This window comes from Acomys minous (genome assembly GCF_964271855.1).
Source record: "Acomys minous genome assembly, chromosome: 6".
NCBI classification, from domain to species: Eukaryota; Metazoa; Chordata; class Mammalia; order Rodentia; family Muridae; genus Acomys; species Acomys minous.
Genome location: NC_140487.1, coordinates 111,854,776 through 111,874,756, shown reverse-complemented (window position 1 = coordinate 111,874,756; position 19,981 = coordinate 111,854,776). Strand labels below are relative to the sequence as shown.

The following is a 19,981-nucleotide window of genomic DNA, read 5'->3' as shown; positions in this document are numbered from 1 at the left end:
ACCCAAGGGCAGTAGGGGGCAGTCCTCCTGCAGGGACAGCCCCTCAGCTGGTCTCTCCTTCTTCCCAGCCTTGCACCCACTGTATCCTCGGCAGTCCCCTGTCTTCTACACAGATACTCACATGCCTTCCGTCCCTTAGCTGCCCCTTCATCAGACTGTCCAGTGGGAAGGAGACGATGTTGTTCAGGTTCTGAACCTAGAAAAAGCAGAGACCCCCACCTCAAGGGGATCAGTTTCTGGGGAAGTACCAGGAGGCAAAGGAGGGCCACAGGAGGTATAAGAGGCAGGGAGCGGAAGACAGGATGGAGCAGATGAGGTCTGGGGTATTGAGCTCAGTGCCCGCCCGTCACTCCCCCCCCCCCCCCACTGCTCCACCCCTGCATGGGAGACTCTTCCTGCCACACTGCAGGACAGGGTTTGCTCCTAGGTGAAGCAGAGTGGGACAGAGAGAAGTGATGCAAGAAAAAGTGATGGAGAAGGTGGGGGATGGGGACAGACTGGTCCCATCATTCAGAAGGCAGAGGCAGGAGTGGGACCAGTCTCAAAACAACAGGGTATAAAGACGGGTCAGAACTGTGCAGAATTGTCAGGTCTGGGATCAGAGGTCAAGGGACACAGGTGACTCTTCCTGGTCAGTTCTTAAGATCCTGGATTGAGGCTAGAGAGATGCCGCAGACCCTGGGTCCAGTTCCCAGAATCCACATGGTGGATAAATACCACCTGTAATTCCAGTCCCAGGAGATCCAACAATCCCTTTCTGGATTCCAAGGGCACCAGGTAGACGCACACATGGGGCACATACATGCAGGCAGACAAACACACACATGAAAAAAAATATATATTTTTTTGTTTTGTTTTGTTTTTGGTTTTTCGAGACAGGGTGTCTCTGTGTAGCCTTAGCTGTCCTGGACTCACTTTGTAGTCCAGGCTGGCCTCGAACTCACAGTGATCCACCTGCCTCTGCCTTACGAGTGCTGGGATTAAAGGCGTGCGCCACCACGCCCGGCTCAAAAATATATATCTTAAATGATAAACAAGATGCTGCATTTGCTGTGGGTCAGGCAGGAAGAAGGGGGAAGCCAGCCTCACCAGGTTCTTGAAGAGCGCAGCCACCTCACGGGTGAACACAGCCAAGTTCAGGAAGCCAGTTGATAGCTCGTGGCTGTTCTGGGACAGGTGACTATTCCCCAAGGCCTCCACGGCCTCTCGGTAATGTTCCTCATTCTCCACATGGCCTGCAGACAGGAAAGGCTCTCAGAGTTGGCCGCCGGCTAGGCTGGGACCCAGGCCCCAGACCCCGGGTAGGCTGACTCACTGAGGCCAGAGCTGTGGATGGCCCGCACCGCCTTCTTGATCCTCTGCAAGATAGCCTGGTCTCCTTCCAGGACCTAGAGGCAAAGTGTACAAGGTTCAGAGGGGCTGTGCAAGAGGGCCTGGACTTCAAAATTTGACACTCCAAACACACATGCACACGCGCGCGCGCGCACACACACACACACACACACACACACACACAGGCTTACACATGTCTTACTGTCCTCTGAATCCTTCCTGGGTTCCCCCTGCCAAATATAAGCTGATCACACTTTTCTACCTGACCACATAGAAGCCACAAAATAACAAAGCAACTCCAGGAACACCACAGACTTTTACCAACCGAGTGCTAGCCAGCCTGCCACATGAGCCTAGAAATTCAGAGATGTGTGACACAGGAGAGGTGCCAGGCTAGGGTTGGAACTTCAGCTTAACTTAACCAAGGCTTTCCTTTTTCTTTTCTTTTTTATTTTTTTTCTTCCCAGACAGGGTTTCTCTGTGTAATAGTCCTGGCTGTCCTGGAACTCTCTTTGTAGACCAGGCTGGTCTAGAACTCAGAGATCTACCTGCCTCTGCCTCCCCAGCCCTGGGATTAAAGGCGAGCGCCACCATGCCCGGCCTAACCAAGTCTTCTTAATCTGTGGGTCACATAACTGAATAAGAGGATTGCAAATGATTTGGAAATAGTAAAATGTTTCTCAAGAGATGATGACCAAAAATTAATTCAAAATCAAACGTCATGAATGCGAGGTATTTCTGACAAGGTTCACCCGTCATGCTCTCTGAAGCAGCTTCATTAGAGTCTTGGTCCTGAACACACAACACAAGCACCTTACCCTGTGCCATTTCACCACACACCACCAACAAATGCAGCCTGAAACACCTTGGTGCATACTCAAGACTTTTTGTACATTAGGAATTGCGTGGCTTCCCATTGTACATAGTGTTTTTTTTTTTTAAGATTTATTTATTTATTATGTATGCAATGTTTTGCCTGCATGCACAACTGTAGGCCAGAAGAGGGCACCAGATCTCATTAAAGATGGTTGTGAGCCACCATGTGGTTGCTGGGAATTGAACTCAGGACCTTTAGGAAGAGCAGGCCAGTGCTCTTAACTGCTGAGCCATCCCTCCAGCCCTACATACAGAGTTTTATTCTCTTTCAGAAACATAATACTTTGATTCCTCAGCATGCATTAAATGAGTCCTGCCTGGGGCCTGGAGAGATAGCTCAGTAGTTAAGAGCACACAGTGCTCTTACAGAGGACCCAGGTTCAACTCTGCCCATCCATATTGGAAGCGGCAGCTCCAGCCCCAGGGGAGCTAATGCTCTCTTCTGGTCTCCACAGGTACCCACACAAAGTGGCAGACACAGACACGTCTGCATATACATAAATAAAAATAACACAAAATCTTGAGCTGGGCATGATGGTATATACCTTTAATCCCAGCACTCAGGAGGCAGAGGCAGGCAAGTCTCTGAGTTTGAGGCCAGCCTGGTCTACAGAGCAGGTTTTAGGACAGCTAAAGCTACACAAAGAAACCCTGGCTTGAAAAATCAATTTTTAAAAATTGAAAAAGAAAAGTATTAAAGGGGAATTTCTTAAATTAAAAAATATATATATTTATTATGTATCAGTGTTCTGTCTGTATGTGTACCTGCCCTCCAGAAGAGGGCACCAGATCTCATTATAGGTGGTTGTGAGCCACCATGTAGTTGTTGGGAATTGAACTCAGGACCTCTGGAAGAACAGACAGTGCACTTAACCTCTGAGCCATCTCTCCAACCCCTAAGGGGGAATTTCTGAGAGCAGCCTGGGAAGGGAAGGTGTCTGGGGAAAGACAGAAGGGTTTCCAGGACCTTGTACTGACAGTGGTGAGTCAGGAGCTGAGGACCTAGGCTCCAGCCTCCGTCACACAGGCCCTGCGCATGCTCTATGCCCAGCTGACCTCATGCTCCCGGCCACACATGGAGGTAGGAGGACATCACCACGACCATTTTACAGAAGAAGAAAAAGGAAGATGTCACGATTATGTGGTCATAAACAGGGGCAGAACTTAACCTAGCATGGGCCAAATCCACGCTTAATATTCTGCCCACACCGAGCCGACCCACAAGAGTCAGGGGGTGCATCTTTGATTCACGGAACAAAACATATTCAAACCTCAACCCCAACCCCCACCATCTCCACCAGTCCTCTCACTGGCTCCTTGCATGCAGGGGAGGAACCCGGTAAGAAAGAGGGGACCTGTCTGAAGAAGCAGGTAGCAGCAGTCCTTGATCCCTCAAGCCTGTTCTAGAAAAGAGCGGGGGATGGGGGGGGCAGTGGATGACCCTGGAGAGGATTTCAGGACAGAGGTGGAAGTCATGGAGACACAGACTTCAGCTCAAACAGGACGACCCCCGCCCCCAAGTGCAGGAGAGTTTCCTCCTGAAGGAGTGAGCTCTTCACCACTTGACACAGGGACTTGAGTGCTAAAGAGACTGAGGCCCTGCATCTTAGATCAGGACTGACAAGCAAGGCTGGCAAAATGGCTCAGCAGGTAAAGGCGCTTGTGCACAGGCCTGGTGACCTGCGTTAGATCCCTGGATTCTCCAAGGTGACAGGAGAAAACTGACTCCCCGGAGTTGTCCTCTGGCGCCCTACACTTGTCACGAGTGTTCACACACACTGGCAGATACACTAAAACAAACAAACAAAGAAACAAACAAATAAATGAAATTTAAGGGCTGGTGGGCATCTAGATTTCTTTCAATACTAAAAGCCAGTGTCTCTGTGCAAAAACCTGTACATGCACTGGACAAAGATGGATGAAACGCAGCACAAAAGGGGGATGTTTGAACCCGGGAGCCCAGTGGACACCTTCAGGCAGCCTGGCCTGTCCAGCCCAAGGAAAGGCCTGGATTCTAATCACTGGCATTGTCCTTTGTGGCCCTCACCCATCTCACACACACACACACACACACACACACACACACACACACACCCCACTCTGGTTCTTGGCCTGTGCTTTCTGCCTGTGCAAAGACCACAGACTGGGCAGCACCAGGCCGTGCCCAGATGCCCTGCCTAGAAAGGCCTGCCTGCATCTCTTCTTGGGTCAGGATGCATCAATAGTACCCATTCTTCATCTTTGTGTCTTTGTAGTGCCAGCTGTGGTTACCATGGCAACCCAGCAAAGGGGCAGAGCTACTAGCAGGAAGGCCCTGGGAGCTGTAGATTAAATTTCAGCATTAGACACTCACTCCTTTGCACCATTATAAGACAAGGCACAGACGCCATTTTTGTATGACCAGTGACCATTACAGCTACCATCAATCAGCCACAGTGGTTTTCCCGCTGGCTCTGAGTTTGTCACTCTGCTGAGATGGCTCTCCAGATACCCTCTGCCTGTAAACTGCTGCTATAGCCTACAGCTGGAGCAAGGGGGTGGACCACTCTTTCTGTGCTCTGGCAGGAGGGTGCCTCTGGAGAGACCAAGCCTGAACCCATTACCTGTAACACCCACAGACTGAAAACCCCCGAAAGCTCAGAGGTGTTTCCTCCCCTAGGTCTCACTAGAAATGCAAACAGACTAAGGGAAAGACCTGAACTAGAACCCAGGGCTGGGCAGATGGTTCAGAGTGGAAAGGGGTTTGACACGAAGACTGATAAGCTGAGTTCAAAGCCAGGGGCCTGCGTGGTGGAAGGAGAGAACAGATTCTATCAAGCTGTCCTCTGACCTCCACGTGTGCACTATGGTATGTGTGAGCGTGCACGTGTGCGTATACAGGCATACATGAAATAAATAAATAAATGTAAACTGAAAACCAAGCACAAAACAAAACTAGCCATGAGTGGTGCATGCTTGTAACCTCAGCAGGTGGCACAGGCAGGTGGATCCCTGTGAATCTGAGGACATCCTGCTTTATATAGCAAACTCCAGGCCGGCCAGGGCTACAGGTGACACCTGTCTCAAAAAGAAAACCAAAAAAACCAAAAACTAAATGGAACTTTAAATTTCACTTTTTTGTTTGTTTGTTTTTTTGAGACAGGGTTTCGCTGTGTGGCCTTCGCTGTCTTAGACTCACTTTGTAGAAGAGGCTAGCCTTGAACTCACAGAGCTCTGCCTGCCTCTGTCTCCTGAGTGCTGGAAAGTAAAGGCGCTACCACACCTGGCTCAAAATTCACTTTTCATTTATTTATTATTAACTTTTTTCTAGTTTTTTTTTTTTCCGAGACAAAGTTTCTCTGTGTAGCCTTGGCTGTCCTGGAGTCACTTTGTAGACCAGGCTGGCCTCGAACTCACAGCGATCCTCCTGCCTCTGCCTCCTGAGTGCTGGGATTAAAGGCATCTGCCACCATGCTCAGCTAGGTTTTTTTTTTGTTTTGTTTTTGTTTTTTGTTTTTTCCATATAGCCCTGCCTGTCTTTTAACTCACTCCATAGACCAGGCTGGTATCGAACTCAGAGATCCACCTGTCACTGCCTAGAGTGCGGGGATTAAAGGTGTGCGCCACCAAGGAGGCCATGGAGTCAGGCAGGACATTGGCTGATTTCCATCTGGAAGATGAGTCAGCCAGACTCTCCTAACTCCCTAGCTCATTCCCTCTGAGCCTCGGGATCCACGAACTGCAACCTGCTCCTCTGGAGTTGCAGGGCTTAGATTAAAAAGTTCTCACAGGGGCTGGAGAGGTGGCTCAGCGGTTAAGAGCACTGCCTGCTCTTCCAGAGGTCCTGAGTTCAATCCCCAGCAACCACATGGTGGCTCACAACCATCTATAATGTGATCTCATGCCCTCTTCTGGCCTGCAGGGATATACAAGCAGGTAGACCACTGTATACATAATAAATAAATAAATCTTTTTAAAAATAAAGAGCATCTTAAAAAAAAAAGTTCTCCTATCCCACCAGCAATGATCTAGAGAGAAGAAATGAAGGTCTCACAAACACTGGGTCACCCTCGAAGACTGCGTGGCTGTGATGTCCAACAAATCCTAAATCTCCTTCCAAGCATTCCTGGGTTCCTGGTCCCTTCCAAGGTTGCCCAGCTCTCTAAGCAGTCAACACCATCACCTGCTGTGGGGAGTCTCGGAGACCTCCTTGATGCTCAAAATGAGGTCTACGAGGTGTGAATCTGCCTCCTTTGATCTTTGGCTGATGTGCACAGGGAAGAGCAAATTACATGTTCTAGATATGTAACACTGTCATTAAAGCAGGTTGTTTGAATGCCCAAACCAAATTACACTAAACACATTTAGTGAATAATACAGAAACTGCAATTTTTTTTTTTTTGAGATAGGGTTTCTCTGTGTAGCCCTGGCTGTCCTGGACTCCTTTGTAGACCAGGCTGTCCTCGAACTCACAGAGATCCGCCTGCCTCTGCCTCCTGAGTGCTGGAATTAAAGGCGTGTGCCACCACTCCTGGCTACAATAAATAATAAATCTTTTTTAAAAAATAGCATAATGGAGGCTTGGTATAGAGGTACACCCATTTACTCCCAGAACTTGAAAGACAGAGGCAGGTGGATCTCTGTGAGTTCAAGGCCAGCCTGGTCTATAGTAAGTTCCAGGTCAGCCAGAGCTACATAGTGAGACCTTGTCTCAAAATAAATAAATAAATAAATAAATAAATAAATAAATAAATAAATACAACTATATATAGTGATATCTAACATATTATATGCTGATTTAAATTAGTAATAAAAGCTAGATATAGTAGTCTAATTTGGGGGCGGTAACATGGGAGGTGAAGATAGATGCCTGAAATCCGACAGGACAGCCAGCCTGGCCTACATGGTGAAGTTCCAGGCCACTGAGAGACTGTGTCTCAAATAAAAGGAGGAAGGCGGGAGTAGTGGGATCCCAGGCAAGGTTCTGTACATGCCGGGCCGTGGTCCTGCCACGCCATGGCCATGGAACTCAGCGCTGACTGCCTCAGAGAGATGCTGCAGTGGGACCTGGACTCAGCATGTGGAGGTGGCGGGCACCTCCGTGGACTCTCAACCATTGCAGGACCAGCTTCTGCGTCCTGGTGAGAAACCACTGTTCCAGAGACACCGGCTGGTGAATGGGTGCCTAGCACGAGAGCCCCCTACCCCCATCCACGCCTTTGAGCAGAAAACTCTGACCCCACAACAGTGGATCCGAGAGCGGCAGAAATGAGGGGCCCAGGCTTGAACAGCCATTAAATTGTATATCTGGTCAAAAAACAAAACAAAACAAAACAAAACAAAACAAGTGAGCCGGGCGTGGTGGCGCACGCCGGTAATCCCAGCACTTGGGAAGCAGAGGCAGGAGGATGGCTGGCAATTCGAGACTGGTCTACAGAGCAAGTCCAGCATAGCCAAGGCTACACAGAGAGGCCTTGTCTCAAAAAAAAAAAAAAAGAAAGAAAAGAAAAGAAAAGAAAAAGAGAGTGGAAGGTAGGTGAGGACCAACTCCCAGTGTTGTCTTCTGATCTCCACACATGTCCTTGCATGTACACCCGTGTACCCATCATAAGAACATGTTCACTCATACACATCCCACACATAAAAATGAACGGTCTTCGGGCAGTTACGAGATCACTGAGTAACTGATCATTTAGGGAGACTGGGATATTGTTCATGTTTTGGGGACAGTGATGGTAACGGAGTTATACAAACAACATCCTTGGCCGGGCATGGTAGCACACGCCTTTAAGCCCAGCACTCGGGAGGCAGAGGCAGGTGGATCTCTGTGAGTTCAAGGCCAGCCTGCTCTACAAAGCAAGTCCAGGACAGCCAAGGCTACACAAAGAGACCCTGTCTCGAAAAAAGAAAGAAAAGAAAAGAAAAACAAACAAACAAAAGAAATAGCATCCTTACTGCTTAGAAAGGCACACCTAACTACCAAAGGACAAAATCATAAGGGGAAATTATTTTCAAAATAAGATGAGAGATCCTGGCATGGGGGCCCCCGTGCTCCCAGCCCTTAGAAGTAGAGGCAGGGCGATCGGGAATCTAAGGACATTGTTGAGTATGGGGGCCAGCCTGGGCTACGTGAGACCCTGTCTCAAGAAAAACAAGCCAAAGAGAACAGAAGGCAAAGTAAAATGAGTTGGGGGCAGGCGTGGTGGCACATGCCTTTGATTTCAGCAGCCTTGAACAGGGACAGCCTGGTCTACATAGCAAGCTGTGGGCCAGCCAGGGCTACACAGTGAGAGAGAGACGGGGCAGGCGTGTGATGTGGGCCAGAGAGGAACACCAGGGAGTGGAGGGAGTTTGCCAACCCGATGTTTCTGAGAATGTTTTAAATTTCCCATTAAAAAGAAAAAAATAATGGAGGCCATAGGGTGAAAGAATATGACACCGGTTGAAACCGGGTGAGTGAGCTAAGAGAAGGCTCGAAATTTCTACAAAGCAAATAAGGAACACAAAAGGGCTCTTACCCCGAGCAATGCTGAGCGCTGCGCGAGCAACCTGAAACTCGAGGTACAATGAGCTGGCCCCTTTCAGCTTTCAATAAGAGAGCATGGAGCCTGGGAGATGCTGAGGCCCAGGCCTGGTGGGAGGGTCCCAGGGGGAGACACAGAGCAGCCCTGGACCCACCCAGGAGAAGTGATGCATCTTCAGACCCCAAAACAAGGAGCCACAGGCCTAGCAAAGCAAAGGAGGACGGCTATATGGAGGGTCAGCATCCCTGCCAGGCACACCCCTGCCAGGCACACCTGAGCAACAGCCTGGGGTTCCCAGCAGTCTGCACTCACAAGACCAGGGAGAGAGGGTGAGCGGTCAGGCCCCAGAGCTGACCCTCTGCTGCGCAGCGAAGACTGGCTGGGAGGGTGCTCTGGATGGCAGGGAGTGGACGCGCTTGCCCATCACTGCACTCCAGGCTTTATTCCAAGCACTAGGCCCACGCTGGATCTCACCAGGTTTTATAGATGAGGAAACCATGGCCAGCTGGAAGTTACGGTGTATGCCCAAAGAAGGGCTAGAACCTAGCCAGGCAGGAAGATTCCAGGGGCCAAGTTCTAACCAAGCCCGTGGGTTTTACCCTACACATTGTGGGGTACACAGAGTAGTGGTTCTCAACCTGTGGGTCGCAACCCCTTTGGGGTCATATGACCTCCTCACCAGGGTCAAATATCAGACATCCTGAATATTGGCTATTTACACTACAGTTCATAACAGTAGCAAAATTACAGTTACAAAGTTATAATGAAATAATTTTATGGTTTTTGGGGGGGCATCACCACACCATGAGGTATTACAAGGTCGCAGCATCAGCAAGGTTGAGAACCACTATCCTAGAGGGTATAAACAAGGGCAGTGATTTGACAAGGTCTTGGGAGTTTGGCTCCAGAGGGTAGCTGCAGTCAATGTCCAGGTGGGAGGCCTTGTCCCTGGGGCAGGACAGAGTGACAGGAGTACAGCCAGCCCTGGCCTGGGTAGATTACCCAACAGGAAGGACGCAGATTCCAAGCTGGCTCAGGAGCCTGCACCGTGGTGAGGTCACCTATTGCCCCACTTAAGGGGTTGCTAGCTTTGGGGCAGGGCTTCTCTGTGGTGCCTGGCTCTCCCCAGAGTCACAGGCGGCAAGATAGTCATTAGGCACCCCACATCACAGAGGAAAGCGGGAGGGAGGCTCCAGGTCTTGGAGGAAGCCCTCGCCCTAGCAAATCATGAAGCAAACCCAAGGCACAGGGGTCCTGTCATCTTTCTTTTTCTTTTCCATTCTTCCTTCCATCTCCTGTTTTTTGTTTGTTTTGTTTTTTGTTTTTGTTTTTGTTTGGGGGGGGGGCAACCAGGATCTTATGTATCTTGAGGATGACCTTGAACTTTTCTGATCCTCCTGCCTTTATCTCCAGAGTAAACCCAGGACTTCATGCTTGCTAGGAAAAGACTCTAGTGGGCCTTTTCTCTAAGCCCTTTCCTTTCCCTTCCCCTCCCCTTCTCTCCCCTCCCCTCCCCTCTCCTCCCCACCCCTCCTATCCCCGTCTCTCCTTCTCTCTTCTCTCTCTCTCTGCTTTTTTTTTTTTTTTGAGACAGGGTTTCTCTGTGTGGCCCTGGCTGTCCTGGACTCTCTCTGTAGTCCAGGCTGGCCTTGAACTCAAAACACTCCACTTGCCTCTGCCTCCCGAGTGCTGGGATTAAAGGCGTGCACCACCATGCCCTGCACCTCTCTTTCTCTTTTGAGACAGAGTCTTACTCTAGAACCCAGACTGGCTTCTCACTTATAGCAATCCTCCTGCCTCAGCCTTTCAGTTCAGAGATCATAAAGATGTGTCACCATAACCCCCCCCCTACACACTACATTTCCCAATCATCTTTTCTAAAGAGTGCCAGCTCCTCTAATGGGGATGTGTCCAGAAGCAACACAGGGGCATGGAGAGACCAGCCTTCCAGCGCACATGTTCACAGAGCATGACCAAGTGTCCTGGGCTGAAAGCTGGAGGGGGCGAGGTACTTAGGTTTCGGCCTTCCCGCTCTGTGTACCCTGGGAAAGCTCCCTCTCCTGTGCCTCAGTTTCCTCATCTGTACATTTTAGCTCTGGCACACTTAAAACCTTAACTCCATTCCAAAGGATGCTTGGGCCTCAGGGCTGAGTTCATGATGCGCTGCAAAGCTGTGCCAGCCTGGCCAGCTGCAGGAACACAAGTCCACTGGTGACTTCGCCCAGTGTCCCTGTGTCCTGGGCCTGTGCGTCCTGCTGAGCCGTCAGAAGGTGCTGGAGGAGAATGGGGTTCATGTGTAGGGCCATGGAGCCAGGCCTGGCCAGCACAGTGGCTTTGCCCAGTCTCCCCGTCCCCGGGCCTCCCACTTCAGAGCCCCTCATCTGGAATGAAGAAACTGGGCGTGACAGGGAAGGCTCCTGCTGGCTCTGCCATTTATTATTTCAGGACTCTGGCTGTTTTCCTTCCTGAGAGGCAGGAGCCTGGGCCTGCCGTGTGCCCCCATACACCCCAGGTGGGGCCTCCGTGGATGGTTCCCAGCCTGGGCAGCCGGCCAGCCTAGCCAGCTCAGTCCCTCCACTGCCCCTTGAGGGGTAGTTGAAGCGAAGAGGAAGAGGGGCTCAGGAAAGGAGCCACGCCCTCCCCCACATTGAGGCCTCGGCAAACCCCAAGTTTCCTGGCTGCAATTTTCCTCAGGAGATTTCTCAGCAGTCATGAGCTAAGAGAGCAAGAACTTTGCTGGACTGAAGATTCCCGAAGATTCCCAGCCGACCCCTGGCTGCCAGCCCTGGATTCCACCCAGCTGAGGGAGACAGCCTGGCCTGCTGGACAGAAAAGTGAAGAGATCTGGAGCCTGGCGCCCTCTCCCCTTGACTGGTAGCCAGGACAACATCCATTCCCTGCTCCCTCCATCATGAGCCCCCCACCCCCCCACCCCACCCCAGCTATGGAGAGCTTGGCAATTTCCTGAGCACACCAAGATGTACCCAGTCACCTCAGCTGCTCCCTCTGCCTGGAGGATTCCTTTGTCTTTTTTCTGGTTTGTTTGGGTTTTTGTTGTTGTTGTTTTTTTGTTTGTTTGTTTGTTTGTTTTGAGACAGAAGGTATCTCTGTGTACCCTTGGCTGTCCTGGACTTGCTTTATAGACCAGGCTGGCCTTGAACTCACAGCGATCCACCTGCCTCTGCCTCTGCCTCTGCTGGGATTAAAGGTGTGCGCCACCACGCCCAGTTTGCACCTTCCTTCTGGAAGCACCATCTTTCCTGATTCAGCATGAGAGTCGCTCCAATTCCCACCACTGGAGAACCGCGCTGCCCAGTCTTTTGCCATCCAGTGCCAGCTACAGGCTTTCATTGGAGCCCTTACCACCCTGTGTGCCAAACGCATGACCTTGGGGGTGAGACTGAGAACAGAAGGAAGGGGGTGCCACCTATGTGTGTGCATAGATGGAAGCCAGGGAAGGGCACTGGAGGCCGCCTTCTGTCGCTCTCTGCTGTATTCCTGTGAGACAGGGTCTCTCACTGAACCTGGAGCTAGGCTGCAGGCCAGTAAGTCTGGGCAATGCTCCTGTCTCTGCTTCCTATAGTGCTGAGGTGACCGGCACCAGCAGGACCACACTCAGCTTTTCACAGGGGTGCTGGGATCCCAACCCAGGTCCTCATATGCTCCTGCAGCAAGCTCTTACCCACTGAGCCATCTTTTCCGCACCCTCGTTACTTTTGTATACGCGTTCGTTACCCACCACAGGGATGAATGAGCGATTAAAGGAGTTAATTAATGACTGTTATCAAGGCCCCACAGAAACATGGAAAAGGCAGCACGGGTTAAGAACACCAGCTGTCCTATGTTATAGTATGCTGTTTGGTATTCTAGCAGTGTGATGTGAGGCAGGTGACCTACCTTCTTTAAGCCTCTGTTTCCCCTGTTGTCAAGTGGGATAATAACAGCCCCTATCTGGGAGCACTGAGCCTCTCCAGCGTGCCATACGTAGGAAGGGCTTCCTAATAAGTGCGACAGTCCAACAGCCGCCTTTACAATATCCCTAGGCTGTCCAGGAAAACCACCTACAATGCTAAACACAAAGCAAAACAAAAAACAACTACACTAAATAAATAAGACAGGACCTCTGGGGCCTATGGCCTTAGAGACCCTGGGGGCAACACAAGGAGCCAGACATCACCAGCTGAGCGAGCAGGAAGCTCAGCTCTGGGCCAGTGTCCCAGGTACAAATCCTGGCTCTGCCACTTCCTGCTGGTAGAGTAGCCCAGATTTAGCAAGAACAAATACACAAGACTGAGCTGTATTTACATTTCGGACAATTGATGAACGGCTTGGGAGGTGAAATACGGCCCAGATATTGCCAGGACATCCTGTAGGTTACCTGACAATCCCACTTGCCAGGCTACTTGACCCCTTGATGGCCTGGAAGGTTCCTCACATGGAAATGACACAAGTGAGTCTGTGGGAAAAACTTCCCACACTGCCTGCTCTGTCTGATAAGCCAGACAAAAAGGACAGACCTTTAAAATGCAGTGCTATCTATAAGAAGAGATACAAGGCCACACACTACAGGAGTCCATCTATGAAAAATGTCCAACAGGTAAGCGCCTGGGGTAGGGGGTTACCGCTACTCAGTACAGGGCTCCTTACCGGGGTGACATGTTTGGGATGTAAACAGTGGTGATGATTGTACAACACTGAGACTGTACTAAAGACCACTAAGATATATTAAAAGACAGCCTAATGGTAACGTTACATCCAGTCTGGCATGTGAGGTACTCATTCAACCCCCAGTACCATACATAACAATGAAAGAATGAAAAAGAAAGAAAGAATGAATGAATGAGTTTCTCTAAGACTACGTGTGTATCTGAGTGTGGGTATGTGCACATGAGTGTAGCTGTCAGCAGATGTGAGACCCTTGGTGCTGGGATCCAAACTCAGGTCCTCTGGAAGAGCATTACAGTCTCTTAACCATGATCCATCTCTCTAGCCCCTAAACATACACACACACACACACACACACACACACACACACACACACACATACACACACACACATACACACACACACACATACACACACACACATACACACACACACATACACACACACACACACATACACACACACACACACACACACATACACACACACACACACATACACCTGGCTTTTCTTTTCTTTCTTTTTTCCCCCTCCTTTTTCTTTTGATTTTTTTTTCCCCAAGAGAGGGTTTCTCTGTGTAGCCTTAGCTGTCCTGGACTCCCTTTGCAGACTAGGCTGGCTTCGAACTCACGGTAATCTGCCTGCCTCTGCCTCCTGAGTACTGGGATTAAAGGCGTGCGCCACCACACCTGGCTGAATTGTAAATCTTTTTTAAAAAAGATTTATTTATTTATTTATTTATTTATTTATTATGTATACAGTGTTCTGCTTGCACGCATGCACACCAGATCACATTTTAGATGGTTGTGAGCCACCATGTGGTTGCTGGGAATAGAACTCGGGACCTTTGGGAGAACAGCCAGTGGTGCTCTTACCCTCTGAGCCATCTCTCCAGCCCTGTAATGTAAATCTTTTAACCACTTTAAATAAAGCCACCTAGTGGCACCACAGGAGACTGTAGTGTGCAGCCAGGACTGGGCCTCCGGGTGGGTTATTAACAAACGTTTGATTCAGAAACAGGTGGGTGGGAGAGCAAAGGCAGAACAGAGAGCAGCTCCTGCCTCCTTCAAAAGCCGGCTCCAAGTCATGTCCTATAATCCCTATAATCCCAGCACCTGAGAGGCCGAAGCAGGGGGATCACTGCAAGTCCAAAGCCAGCTTGGGCCACAACTGAAGACCCTGTCTTAAAAATCCAACACAAAAGCCGGGCAGTGGTGGCGCACGCCTTTAATCCCAGCACTAAGGAGGCAGAGGCAGGCAGATTGCTGTGAATTCGAGGCCAGCCTGGTCTACAAAGTGAGTCCAGGACAGCCAGGGCTACACAGAGAAACCCTGTCTTGGAAAATAAAGATAAAAAAAGTCCAACACAAAGATGATAATAAACAAACAAACAGACAAACAGGTTCCGCACCCCATTTTGCTACAGCAGAGCTTGCTCTGACCTGGCACCAGGACTGCACGTACTATTCCCGACTACTCGCTCTGAGCAGCAGCCTCATCCCTGCTGCAGTTACTTCCCTGCCATGTTCTCACCACTCTCACCCTGCCTGCAGTTAAACTCACGCAGACACACTGAAGTGTCTGTGACGGACGGTCACATGCAGTCCACTCAAGCAAACCCCTAAGAGTTACCATCCTCTCTGACTCACGCATGGGGAAGCAGAGTCTGAAAGGTTAAGCTATTTATCTGGGCTCACACACCCAGTGAGAATTCAAAGCCAAGCCTGGTGTGGTGGCGCACGCCTTTAATCTCAGCACTCGGCGGGAGGCAGAGGCAGGCGGATCGCTGTGAGTTCGAAGCCAGCCTGGTCTACAAAAGCGAGTCTAGGATAGCCAGGACTGGTACACAGAGAAACTCTGTCTCAAAAAACCTGAGAGAGAGAGAGAGAGAGAGAGAGAGAGAGAGAGAGAGAGAGAGAGAGAGAGAGAGAGAGATTGAGAGAGAGAGAGAATATGAGAATTCAAATATTCAAAGCCAGGTCCGTCAGAGCTCACTTCCTGATTGCTTGCTTCAGAGTTCAGGTAGACAAATGGATACTGTGGGCATCACAGGCTGGTCTTGGTTTCAAGGACAGAACCCTTCCCTACCAGATGGGACCAGATGGTTGCCTCTATGACCTCAGAAACTGCCTTTGTACCCACCGGTGTTCTGTAAATATGTAATGGGTCACTAACCTCTAGTGACACTTGAAGCTTACTGATCTATTTTCCCACTGACTGCTCAGGCACCTGGAGACGTCCTAGGCGGCTCCTGCTCAGGCCTTGTCCCCAGGAGACTCTGACTCTGATTCCATAGGGTCAAGGTGGAGCCCAAGGTATCTGAGGGTCTTCAGGCTCCTGTGAGGACTAGAAGCAACATAGAGGAACCAACAGAGCTACTACCAGGTCAGCCAAAGTGCCTCTGCTGACTGGAGTGCCTGACACGACATTCCTGGGGCCTCCCCTGGAGCTGGGGGTGGGGGATGGGGTGGGTGCCCCCCCTGGAAACACCAGGCCTCTAAAAGGACTTAATCTGCCTAGGAACCATGTGATTGAGGGCTAGAGGTAGCTCATTGGTAGAGTGCTTGTCCACCATGCAAGAAGCCCTGCGTTCAGTCCCTAAAACCTGAAAGTTGAAAGGCAGGGAGATCAGGAGTTCAAAGTCATCCTCGGCTACATAGTAAGGTCAAGGCTGGCTACAGGAGACTCTGCCGAGGCCTGGGGAGATAGGTCAAGAGCAATCAAGCAAAGACGTCCGAGGCCACCCTCTGCCCTCCCACATGCGCATGCACACATTTACCCATTCACACATATATAACGGCCTATTGCTCACCCACCCACCACCCCACTCACCCCCCCCACACCCCTCGTACACATCACACACACACACAGTAAAATCAAAAGAGAAACAACAACAGAACTAGATGCTCAAACTGCCTTTGAGGCTGTTTCTTCCTTCCAAAGTTTCAGTTTCTGTTCCCGCGACCAGCTTGTCCGGGGAAGCAGCCCCAGCTGGACCTCAGCCAAGAAAACTGAGCGCTCAAGGCTGGAGTATCTCCAAGAGGACAGACTCTGAGACCAGGCTGGGGCTGACCCTTACCCCAGACAGAGGCAGCTGGGAGGCCAAGGGGAGGCTTCCCAGATCCAGGTGTCACATTCGCCTCTCCTCAAAGCCGTGGACAATCTCCTAGAGCCCGTCCAAATCTCTTCTCTCCAGCACATGGGAGAAAACGATACTAAGCCCGTTCACACACTCACCACTGACCTGTATAGTGCCGAAGCCACTGATGGTGTTGCTGCCTGCTGCTCTCGCTACAGAGGCACCCAGGCAGCGAGCAAGCAGACCACCCTCCCTGCCTGCAAACCTCACAGCTCTGAGGTCCTGCCGTCTCCAGATCGCGCCTCCCTTCTTCCCTGGAAGTTCCTTTTTGCTTTTCTTTCTTTCTTTCTTTCTTTCTTTTTTTCTTTTTCCCCGAGACAAGGTTTCTCTGTGTAGCCTTGGCTGTCCTAGATTCACTTTGTAGACCAGGCTGGCCTCAAACTCACAGCGATCCACCTGCCTCTACCTCCCAAGTGCTGGGTTTAAAGGCAGAAGTTCCTTTTTAGTCTCTCTCATTAGCTGCTTCCACTCTCTAGACTTCAACTCCCCAGACATGGGCCGGGGACCCTGCATTCCTCTCCCAGAGGTGACCTCGTCCATTTCCACGGCCAGGATGGATGTAAATGAGAGGCAGAGAGGCAGGGAATGTTGGAGTACTAAATTATAGACTCCTAGACACCCTACACACTGGCAACCCTATGCCAAGGACATCTGACATCACGACACAAGTCTTAGCAGGCCATGTCTCAGAAAAGCCAAAGGACTTGGTCTAAGTCCTTGCTTTTCTAGGCTCCTGGGCGCCTAAGCTCGGTTAATAAGAGACTCTCACTGTGGGTGTGAACCAGAAGAACAGAGCACGGAAAGCCCATTGTAGCGCTGAAGCAACAACAGTGACAACAGTGTTCTAAGAACAGTGGCACCTCGGGCTGTGGCATTTAGTAGTGCATGGAACAGTGTCCTGCCAACCTGGCTCTGTGATGTCATTTTGGCTGCCATCTGCCTACTGCTCAGCTCGTTCTCCAGCTCTGGGGACTTCTGGGAACTACTGAGTTTCCCATCAAGCGAGTTCCTGTTCTGTTTAGAACAGCCCAGGGGTGGGTTTCTGGGGCTTACAGTAAGATACACTGTGTGTGTGTGTGTGTGTGTGTGTGTGTGTGTGTGTGTGTGTACATGTGTGTGTATTTAAATGTGTGTAGGCCAGAAGTTGACCTTGGGTATCTTGCTCAATTATTCTCCACTTTTTTTTTTTTTTTTTTTTTTGGCTGTTCTGGAACTGGGAGCTCTGCAGACCAGGCTGGCCTAGAACTCGGAGATCTGCTTGCCTTTGCCTCCCAAGTGCTGGGGTTAAAGGCGTGTGCTGCCACGTCCTGCTTTTCCACCTTATTTTTCGAGACAGGCTCTCTCACTGAACATGAAGCACACTATTTCAATAGACTGGCTGCCCAGCCAGCCCCAGAGACGCTCCTGCCTCTCCCTCCCCAGCCCTGGGATACAGGGCTGCACTGGCATGCCTAGCTTTTTCTGTGCATGCTAGGAAGTCCAAGTCTTCCGACTTGTGCAGCTAGCACTTGACCTATTGAGCCATCTCCCAGGCCTCTGTTTTGCTGTTGTAGAGTTCTCTGTGTGTCTTATTTTGTTGAGACAGGGTCTTACTCTGTAGTTGAGGCTGGGCTCTTAACCAGCTATACAGAACAGGCTAGCCTCAAAATTAGAGATCTTACTGTTTCTGCCCCTCAAGTGCTAATATTACATGAGACCTTATCTCAAAAAAAGCAAAAGAAGCTGGGCATGGTGAAGCATGCCACTAATCCCAGTTTAGGAAGCAGAGGCAGGAAGATTTTTTAGTTCAAGGCCAGCCTGGTCTACAGAGCTGGTTCCATGTCAGCCGGAGCTACACAGAGAAACCCTGTCTCAAGGGGGGGGAAAAAAAGACAAAATAAACTGCACTCAGGAGGCAGAGGCAGGCAGATTTCTGTGAATTTGAGGAGAACCAGGCCTACATAGTGAGATCCTGTCTCAAACTAATAATAATGAATATTGATAACAACAATAACAAAAATCACACATACACATACATATGCATACACACTATGGCAAAACAAGTTCCTCGCACTGCCTGCCAGCTTCCACGTGACCTGCCCCTGTCTACTCTCCTAACAAACGCGTTGCCATTCGCCCCACACGAGGCTGCTCTCCCTTCGGCCTCTTTTCAGGGTCACACACACTTCAGGCTCTTTCCTGCCACATCGCCCTTGCTGAAGCCGTTCCCTCCAACTGGAACAACCCCAGGCCATTATTCTCTTTTCAGTTTTTATGTTTTATTTATTTGTTACTCCATCAATCCGTTTAGGCGCCTACTGTAGTGCTACAACAGGGGGCTGGGAGTGTAGCTCGCAGCAGAGGGCATGTTTAGGACGCATAGCATCCTTAATTCAGCCACACCAAAAACAGTAAAATTGGGATATAATACTGAGCTTAGAGTCTAGTCTCATGGAAGAGAAAATCTATTCTGTCAAGAAGCCAGATGTCCAGCACTCGGTAAGAGACAGGCGGATCGCTGTGAGTTCGAGCCCAGCCTGGTCTACAGAATGAGTTCCAAGACAGCCAAGGCTACACGGAGAAACCCTGTCTTGAAAAAACAAAAAGAAAAAGTAAAGAAAAGAAAAAGAAAGAAGGGGGCTGGACAGATGACTCAGGTTATGAGCGCCGCCTGCTCTTCCAAAGGTCCTGAGTTCAATTCCCAGCAACCATCTGTACAGATGCCCTCTTCTGACCTACAGGTGTATATGGAGGCAGAACACTGTATACATAATAAATAAATATATATTAAAAAAAAGAAAAAGAAAGAAATCAGATGTCAATCAAATGTAATATATATATATACATACATACATATGTGTATACACACACACACATAGCTACATATATATACATATATTGGGGGGGGCGGTTAGACAGGGTTTCTCTGTATAGCCCTGGCTGTCCTGGAACTCACTCTGTAAACCATACACACACACACACACTCATATGTATATATATTATTTCTTTTAATCTGTGGGATCTGTGGGAAATACAATAAAGCTGAGCAGCCAGGTCAGCTGGAGGTCACCACCATGTTCTAGGGGAGAGCTGACAGGTACGGACAAGGGAGCAATTAAGGAGAGGTGGGCAGAGTGCAGACACACAGCAGATAAAAATTCATGGCCCTTGGTGAAAAAGAGTGCATGAGCCCCCCAGCTTGTGCTAGAGAACCTGGCGGCCAGCCTGGGGAGTCATGAGTGTGTTCTAAGCAAAACCACTGCAAACCACTGGACGTGAGAGTCCGGGCTAAGTGAGTGACGTTGAGGTGAGAGATGGCTGAAGCCATGAGCGAGACAGCCCGGAGGGAAGTGCAGAGCAGGAAGAGAGATGACCCAGGGCCTCCCTTTAAGGAAGGTCTGGACAAGGGGATGAATTTCCTGCCACCTGCTACCATGTGCAATTGCTGCTGACTTTGCTCATCGCTTCCTCGGCTGACTTCTCCAG

General features: G+C 50.0%; 1 protein-coding gene, 1 long non-coding RNA gene and 1 pseudogene across 4 annotated transcripts in view; 2 read left to right on the top strand and 1 right to left on the bottom strand.

Annotated features, from left to right (window-relative positions):
* LOC311601058 overlaps positions 1-19,981 on the top strand; it is a 403,201-nt gene that overhangs the window by 77,041 nt on the left and 306,179 nt on the right. The gene's annotated exons all lie outside the window — the stretch shown is intronic.
* Positions 1-19,981, bottom strand: part of ASAP3 (ArfGAP with SH3 domain, ankyrin repeat and PH domain 3) — a 43,222-nt gene that overhangs the window by 18,046 nt on the left and 5,195 nt on the right. For both annotated transcript variants that reach the window (XM_084788278.1, XM_084788279.1), the window contains exons 2-4: positions 1,316-1,388; positions 1,090-1,235; positions 122-196 (exon numbers count right to left, since the gene is read on the bottom strand). In XM_084788278.1, the coding sequence (XP_084644404.1) occupies positions 122-196; positions 1,090-1,235; positions 1,316-1,388 (294 nt within the window). The remainder of the gene's footprint in view (positions 1-121; positions 197-1,089; positions 1,236-1,315; positions 1,389-19,981) is intronic.
* Positions 7,210-7,481, top strand: LOC311601044 (bolA-like protein 2; annotated as a pseudogene). Its single transcript has one exon. The product of its transcript is annotated as a bolA-like protein 2 (transcript).